This window comes from Gregarina niphandrodes (assembly GCF_000223845.1).
Source record: "Gregarina niphandrodes unplaced genomic scaffold scaffold00003, whole genome shotgun sequence".
NCBI classification, from domain to species: Eukaryota; Apicomplexa; class Conoidasida; order Eugregarinorida; family Gregarinidae; genus Gregarina; species Gregarina niphandrodes.
The window spans coordinates 487,575-495,840 of NW_011646045.1; the positions used below are offsets into that span (position 1 = coordinate 487,575).

Genomic DNA, 8,266 nt, shown 5'->3' on the forward strand with positions numbered 1-8,266 from the left:
GGCACCCTGGGAGCGAACTCTGGCACCCTGGGAGCGAACTCTGGCACCCTGGGAGCGAACTCTGGCACCCTGGGAGCGAACTCTGGCACCCAGGGGGGTATGAGGGAGGTTGGTCCGATTGCGACGGTGCCCTCGTCGAAGGAGGTGGCGAAGCGAGGGACGTTCTTGAATTCGCCTAAGCCGTCGACGATGAAGTTGTTACGCACGTTGGTGAAGAAGAAGGAGGTGAGTGAGGAGGTGGCTGCCCAGCGTTGGGCGGAGGTGGTGTGTGAATTGTTTTCAGCTGTGACGGATATGACGTTGTTGTTGGAGCGGACGGGAGTCTTTCCTTTCGTCGTGTTTGTGAACCCGAAGAGCGGTGGGCAACTTGGTTCCTTAATCCTCAAGGAGTCGTACGCTTACCTGAACCCATGGCAGGTCATTGACCTTTCTATCGAAAAGAACCCTGTCGAGGGCCTCTACCGTTTCCAAGGCTTGGCCATCACCGGCAGACTGCGAGCGATCGCCTGCGGTGGAGATGGCACGGTTTCCTGGGTCATCGATAGCATTAACACCCGCTTCGCCTCCATTCCGTCCTACGCTACGCTCGCCAAGCTCTACCAGATCGCACGAAACTACCTGGAAGAAGTCAACGTTGAAGGTGGGTGTGGTCAACCGGGAGGCGGTAAAACGGGGGACGCCAGCCAAGATCGGAATGATACGCAAAGTCGAAATAAGACCAGTACTAATCAGAACATCGTCAAGAGCCTGGATACCCATCTTCATCAAACCAGACATCCCGGACCAGACATGTCGGACCGGGAACAGGCAGAGAGGCCGGTTCCAGACTCACTGCTACCCGTCCAGAATACGTCGACTGCCATGATTAGCGGACAAGTCCACGGTGAGCATTCACCGACGGGTACAGAGTCCGCTGCCGATGCGCCGCCGGCTGAGACGCCATTGCGGAGACTGAAGGAAGCGTTGAAAGAGACGAAGTGGGAGGCCGTACAGGTGCCAGTGGCCGTGTTGCCTCTGGGGACCGGGAATGACCTAAGCAAGGTGCTGAATTGGGGCGCCACCTTTTCGAATCACAACGACTACTTGTCCTTCATGCGAAAGTTGATATTCGGTCGTCCGGCAACATTGGACATATGGGATCTCGAGGTTTACAAATCTCAAAAAAAAACCGTTCGCAAGACGGCGGTCCCGACTGATGGGACTGCCGCTGAGCGGCAGTCATCTGCTGTTGGCTCTGGTCTTGGGTTGACCCTCAGTTCGACTGTTGGCTCTTCGACTATTGGCTCTTCAGGCCTAGGTTCCTCGGCCAGCGAAGTACCTAGCGGACCCCTGGACTGGAAACTGGGTAGTTTATCCAGCCGTATATCAAGCCGTATGTCGGGTGTTGGAACGTCTGGGCCGGTAAAATCGTCCGTGGAGGCTGTGGAGGACGCAATGACGGAGTCGAGCTTGATAAGTCGGCGAAGTTTTACCAATTATATCGACATCGGAATCGCAGCACGAATTGCCCTTAAGTTCCACACCTTACGAGAGGCACATCCAGAGTTATTTCGCTCCCGTCTGGGTAACAAATTTCTATACGGTGAAGTTGGCGTCCGGGACTACCTTGTGGACCAAAGTGTGAATTTGGAAGGGATCGAAATATTTTGTGATGGACAATTGGTCGACCTGGAACGGCACTTGGTGCAGGGCGGACTCGAAGGGCTCGCTTTCGTCAACATCGGATCCTTTGGAGGCGGTGTGGAGCCTTGGAAAGGCGTCCGATCACATCACTCATCGAAGAAACGGAAAGCTCGGAAAACAACTGGACCTGGAGCGGCTGGGGCTGGACATTGTGGGACTGGACCCTCTAGTGCCGGGCCATCTGGTGTAGGTGGCTTCTCCGGTGCTGGAATGAACCGAGCGGCCAGCGGTGACCTTGTCGGAGCAGCATCAAGCGCCATGATGCCGCCTTCAGCTGGGTCGATAGGAGGCCAGTCATCGGGAGGTGGCTGGGAGTCCTCCGTGGAAGAGACTGAAAGCGTTCACCTGTTGGATTCTACGCCCAAGTGCGATACGACACCTAAAGAGGCCCTCCTCCATAACCGATTCCCTTTAATACCTCCAAGTGGTGGTCAATCAGGAGGTCTATCGGGTGGTCAATCAGGTGGTGGTTTACCGGGTAATGACGGTGCCCCTGGATTGAATCGAATGGGTTCTCCCCGAACTGTCATGCTTCAGGAGGAGACGGGCTTACGGCCTATCAGTGAGGGGCGCTACTGGACGACTGGGAACGGCTCGGTTGCGGAGCCACCGCATACAAGGTTTCGGCCGCAGCGTATGGCGGATGGTAGAATTGAGTTGATAGGTTTCCGGTCTTTACTCCATTTGGGTAGAGTACAGGTGGGCATGGCCGACAGTGTGAAAATAGCGCAAGGTAAAAGCTTCGTGATCTGCATCAAGAACAAAGTGCCATACCAGGTGGACGGAGAGCCTTCCACCATCTCGCATGCAGTGTGCCGTATCAAGTGGAAGTGCCGCACAACGGTCCTGACTTGTTCTTCGCCAATTGAAACCGTCTCCCAAACACGGAGACGATTTGATGAGCTAGATGAGGTTAACGAACTGCAAATCAACTTAAAGCTGGAAGATGTTCGAAAGGCTCTGGAGAAGGCTGCAGAAGCAGGTGAAATTAGTGACCAGCAATACACTACATTAATTCGCAGGTTCCAATACCTCAGCTATCCACAACTGGCGTCTTTCTAATCTTCACTTTCTAACCGGGGCCGACCCTGGGAGGGGGGTCTTAATGGCTCGCCCGTTCAGGGTCTATGCTGGAGCTCATCCCAAAAATCATCCAGGGCTGTAGCAAGAACACGGGCACGTAGCAAAGGATACGTTTTGCAAGATCTTTATTTATTCAAGACCTTCAAGAAAATCCTGGCAGGCAAGCGCTGTTAGGTGTTCGCATTCCCGTAGCTTATTAACAATGATCGGTCCAACGGACCACCGGTCTTGATATTTGGTGGCCAAGTGGTCTGAATGTTGTAGCCCGATCTGCAGTTGCTTGTTTAATTGGACTAACTGTGTTTGTTGGTCTTGCTGGCATTGCTCTAATATCTTTATGAATTCTTGGTGCTCTTCTTCGGCCTTGATTTTCTTTTTCGCTTTAGTTTCAATCGTTGCATTCACGTTGTTAAGACTCGACTTAATTAATTCGATGCCGTTGACAAGCATCTTCTCAAATGCCTTCAGTGATCGAACATCCACCGACTTCCGGCTTGCCAACCAATCATAAGAGTCCTTAATGTCCCTCAACAATAACTGACTCGCAGAAACTGTTAAAACCTTCGGCTTCGTAGGAGTAATGTTATCCATACGCACTGATGTACACTGGCGATGAAGAACTACTGTGGTGCAATCAAATTAGGATGCACCTGCTCATGGCGCCAAATGACGTAACGACCCTACACACTGGCGTAACTACCAGAAACTGACAGATCAATGATGATTAACATAAAATCGTAAGCCCATGCAGCTGTGTAAAGAGCTGCAACTGTTTGGGACGTCAACAAGGGACGTACTTGGAAAAAAGAACGCGGCGCATCAATAATCGAACGTGTGCGCAACCGGTATCAATCACCTAAAAATGGCATTACCGCGTACAATGGAGAGCAGTGATCTGCTAAAGTTCAGGACGAGGGCCTGTCAGAGATGGATTAAAGGATCGAAATGTAGTTTTGGCGATAAATGCCAATATTCTCATGATCTGACATGGCCCAGGAGGCCCTTATGGGAAGTGAATTACAGCGAGACATTGTGCACATATGCAGCTTCCCAGCAGCAAGAACAGTGTCCTTTCTTGAGAAATTGCCCTCATTCTCATACTGAAACTGAAGCTCTCTATCATCCTCATGTTTACAAGACGGTGTTATGCCGGGAATTCAATCGCAGTGGTCGCTGTGGCAGATACTATTGCCCATATGCGCATGGCCAGCACGAGCTGCGGTCAAAAAAAGAAATTCATAATTCAACATCTGAGGAGCTAAGTACCACTGATGATCTAGCGACCGAGGGAGTTTCCGTATCTGAAAACTCAGACCGGAAAGGTCCCGTTGAGTCGGGCCGAAATGGCTCCTCAGAAGCCGGGTTGGCAGCGGCTTCGCCGCAGTCAGAACACGCAGAGAATGACCTTCCGGATCCCGGTCCCAATATAGGTCACCCGATTCACTCGACATTAGATCGAGACCCTACCGCAGGGTCTCGGCCAATAGCGGATGATGATCCACCTAGTTTAAAAGGCCGGTTGGCGGGAAGCAATACGTCAGACGGAAACCATATGTCTGATGGAAACAATTTGTCTGACGCAAACAACCTGGCTGAACTGTCGGAGCTGACAGAATGCAGTCCGGCGGAGGGAAGTCGAATGGAAGCCAGTCACATCCACAAGCGATTTTCCATCAGTCGTTCGGCCGAGCTGGCCGACGATGATGACGCCGACGGAGTCATCTACGTCAGCAAGGACATGCTGCAAGGACCCCCCACGCCGACCACCGCGGCGTCGACCCACTGCGCTCCAGTCATCCTCACATCCAACATACTTCCCGGACATTGGCAACTCAGTGTAGTCGACCAGGCCGCGGCAGCCTGCGACCTACCGCCGGGGATGAGGCTGCCTGAGAGTGTCCGACCTGAGAAAAACGTACGAGACGAGCCTGATGGCGGAAGACCGGAAGCTAATAGGCAGGTCCCGACCTCGGGGACAGGAACGGGGCCGGGAATGGGTCTTGGTTATTCGGCGTATCCAGTTCCGGGCACATGTTATTCCCCGGCGGGAGTGAATGGTGTGTGTGCGGTTTCCAACGTAGCGGCGTTCGAGCGCGCCTTCCATCCCTCTTGCAGCGCGCGTGTGCTGGTGTATTTGTACGAGATGTTTGGAGAGCCGCTACCGCCGAATTGCGCAGCCGCGGCGCCTTTTCCGCTGCTTGCGACATGGCGTGTGGTTTGTTCGCTTAACCGGATTTTGCACTTGGCCGAGATCAACCAGGCGGCTTCGCAGAATCTTTGGCGTCAATGTTTGCGAGACCATAAGAGCCTGCTCTGTTTCATCGCGCCAGAACGTGTGGTCTATTGGAACGCAGTGGCAGCGAGGGCTCCACAGCAGCATTCCTCGTGGTCTGTTCCTTCATCTTGGTCTTCAGGCGTTTACAGCGTGGTTGACGACATGAAGGCTTTGACATGGTCCGCCTTTCTGCTACTGTACATCTCCCAGTTCGGCCTGCATCCCTATGCTCCAAATTCGACTTGTGCCCTGCATATGTGTTTGCAGGGTCGGCCAGACTGGGCCTTCAACGACAGCTGCGTAGCTCAAATTTTCCATAGCTACGAAGCGCTCATGGCAATCGATGCACATCATTTGCCTCCACAATTAGCACCTGGTCTTGCCATGGATCCCAAATTAAGGAGGACTTGGAAAGACGTCCTAGTGTCGCACGGTGACTTGCGACATCAGTGGTCTTTGCCGCCGCCATTTCCCCATACCCAATCCAATTCCTTCTCTCAGTCCAATTCCTTCTCTCAGTCCAATTCCTTCTCTCAGTCCAATTCCTACTCTCAGTCCAATACTACTTATTCTCAGTCCAATTCCTTCTCTCAATCGAACACTTATTCTCGTGCCTACGTCCAAGAAGAGAAAATGAATAGCGGAATCCAGTCTAGGACTACCACCTGGAGTCCTCCAGCCGAGGAAGAAGACGAGTACCATCTAGAGATAGCATTTTCATAAAATAACCTGATGCTGATAATCTGCTTGTTCGCCACGGTAGTTCTGGCTGAAACTATTTTGATGCCTCTTCATGACATTGGTTATGATGACACCATACGTTGGTGTTCCGGTGGTATCACGGGTGGCATTCACAATACACTGTCAAAGTTGTTTGGAATGAAGAACGTGGATTTGGCGAGCATTGAAGATTTTAGGAACAATTACTTCAACACCCCCCCTGACCCGGATCTGGTGGACCTGTCGGATGTAACGAACAATATACTTATGTTCATGAGAGTACTCCCGGTGTTCAATGACGTCATTACCATTGAAGAAACGGCCAGCCACGTTTCTACTGCTAAACCGACAAGCACAAACATCATGAACGTAACCACGGAGACCAGCACTCAGTCACAGAACAGTCATCAGACCCGGAACAATAGCGTACAGATGGGTCCAGTACAGATGGGTCCAGTACAGATGGGTCCAGTACAGATGGGTCCAGGAAAGATTGATGCGGGGCACCCCCGACATCTGGCAGAGCGCCAGGAAGAGACCGTACCTCGTTACATAAGGCCGAGCAATATGAGTGAGTACGCAAAACTAAAGCAGCTCTCGCATAAGATGTGTCGAGTGATGGATGCAGAGCAGAGAGTGCCTTCGTTGGTGGCAGCTGGGCATCCGTTTACGTGCGCATTTGTCAATACTATGTTTACTCACGCTGCGTGCGGTGACTATGAGAATGAGAAACCGGACCTATTTGCGTCTTTTCCAGAAGAGCGCATTTGTCACCTTAGCCGAAAAGTCATCCAAAACGTTTCAAGGTTCGACTGGCAGAAGGATGTGGTGAACCTGAAGCTTTACAACGTACTCCCCTCTCCGGAAATGGAAGGGAAGCCTGTGGGAGAAAAGCCGACTGCGGGTGATAGTTCGGAAGGCGACAAGTCCGATGTTGGAAGAAAAAGCGATTTTGCGGGGCCTGGACCGCCCCCCGTTCCGCGGCGGCTGCATCCTTTCTTCACCAGCGCGCCCGATGGGTTCCATAACGCGGCCGGTGCAGGACCCGATCGGTCGTCGGCACGGGGTCGTTCTAGCGCGAGTGCGAAGCAGGCCAAGTACAGGTCTTCCCCCGTGACGAGGAACAGCATCATCAGCAACAGCATCGCTTCCAGAGAATTCTTTACATACCTGGCCCTGTACCGGTCAATACGGCACCTGTACCAAGACAGCAAGGACGCCATTCGTCAAGTCGTCGCCAGGTCGCCGACTGACGCGCGACCTTTTGCTGCTGCTGCCCCCTTCGCCCCTTCCGGCCCCGGGATGGGCCCTTTCAGCAGCGCCAACGGTCCTTTCCCCAGTTCTTCCGGTCCTTTCGCCACTGCCAACGGCGCATTCGGTATTGCGAATGGCCCTTTCGGGGGAGTTGGCCCCTTCGGCGCCAACGGGCCCTTTAGTGGCAACAGTCCCTTCAGCGGCAGCGGTCCTTTCAGCGGCAACGGTCCCTTCAGCGGCAACGGTCCTTTCAGCGGCAACGGTCCCTTCAGCGGCAACGGTCCCTTCAGCGGCAACGGTCCCTTCAGCGGCAACGGTCCTTTCAGCCCCAGCGGTCCGTTCAGCGGGAACGGCCCCTTCAGCGGGAACGGTCCGTTAAGTGGGACCGGCGCTGGCCCGTTTGGCACAGGCGGTCCGTTTGGCACGGGCGGGAGCGGGGGGTCATGGCCGATTGGCCAACATGACTACATTCCAGGTTGGAGAACGGAGCGTGTATTATCGTTGGTTGAGAGGACGCGTAAGTCGTCGGAGAGAAAGAGCGAGCGACAGACGTCGACGGTGTTGGTGGATCATTTGCACAAGTTGTTGAAGAAGAGTTTGGCGCCAACGCGTTTTGTGTTGCCACGGGTGACGCGTGAGTATTTGGAGCAGAACGTGGACGAAATGGTCGCCTTGATTAAAGGTTCGGGTATCGGTGAGTACCTGGATCGCGAGAGTATCAAAGGTCTCAAGAGATTGGTTGTGGACTTGCGTAATATGATCCAAGACCCCATCGTTATCTACAAAATTATGGGCGACCTACTGACCAGCATCTCGCTGCCTTACGCCCAAGTATACGCCGGCAATCTGGCTGGCAATCTCGCCAGCAAAATCTACCCTAACTCCCTTTACCACAGCCTCGCCAACTCCATGGGACTGGCGCCTATCTCGTTGACATCCAACCCTATAAATAACTTAGCATCCAACCATGCGGGTAACACTGGTAACGACTCCACCGATTTTAGCGGACCCGACGCCACTGGTTCTGACGGCCGTGATTCTGACGGCCGTGATTCTGACGGCCGTGGTTCTGACGGCCGTGATTCTGACGGCCGTGGTTCTGACGGCCGTGGTTCTGACGCCACCGGTTCTGGGGAGTAAGGGTAGTGGGCCGTCTCGTTACGTGTTTGGTGCGGAGTTGGTCGAGGACGTGTTGAAAGGCAACAAGGTGAATCTACCGAATTGGTATGACACGATGGCGAGTGCGGGTAT

General features: G+C 53.4%; 4 protein-coding genes across 4 annotated transcripts; 3 read left to right on the forward strand and 1 right to left on the reverse strand.

The window, feature by feature from the left end:
• Positions 1–99: 99 nt before the first annotated feature.
• On the forward strand, positions 100–2,745 carry GNI_025140 (putative diacylglycerol kinase; the record flags this gene model as incomplete). Its single annotated transcript, XM_011136107.1, has 1 exon — positions 100–2,745. One exon carries the CDS (start codon positions 100–102, stop codon positions 2,743–2,745), a length of 2,646 nt encoding a protein of 881 aa, XP_011134409.1.
• Positions 2,746–2,895: 150 nt separating this feature from the next.
• On the reverse strand, positions 2,896–3,357 carry GNI_025150 (hypothetical protein; the record flags this gene model as incomplete). Its single annotated transcript, XM_011136108.1, has 1 exon — positions 2,896–3,357. The coding sequence occupies one exon, from the start codon at positions 3,355–3,357 to the stop codon at positions 2,896–2,898; it is 462 nt and encodes a 153-aa protein (XP_011134410.1).
• A 271-nt stretch (positions 3,358–3,628) lies between these two features.
• On the forward strand, positions 3,629–4,995 carry GNI_025160 (putative zinc finger protein; the record flags this gene model as incomplete). Its single annotated transcript, XM_011136109.1, has 2 exons — positions 3,629–4,539; positions 4,920–4,995. The coding sequence occupies 2 exons, from the start codon at positions 3,629–3,631 to the stop codon at positions 4,993–4,995; spliced, it is 987 nt and encodes a 328-aa protein (XP_011134411.1).
• Positions 4,996–5,773: 778 nt separating this feature from the next.
• GNI_025170 (hypothetical protein) lies at positions 5,774–8,155 on the forward strand (the record flags this gene model as incomplete). Its single annotated transcript, XM_011136110.1, has 1 exon — positions 5,774–8,155. The coding sequence occupies one exon, from the start codon at positions 5,774–5,776 to the stop codon at positions 8,153–8,155; it is 2,382 nt and encodes a 793-aa protein (XP_011134412.1).
• Positions 8,156–8,266: the final 111 nt, after the last annotated feature.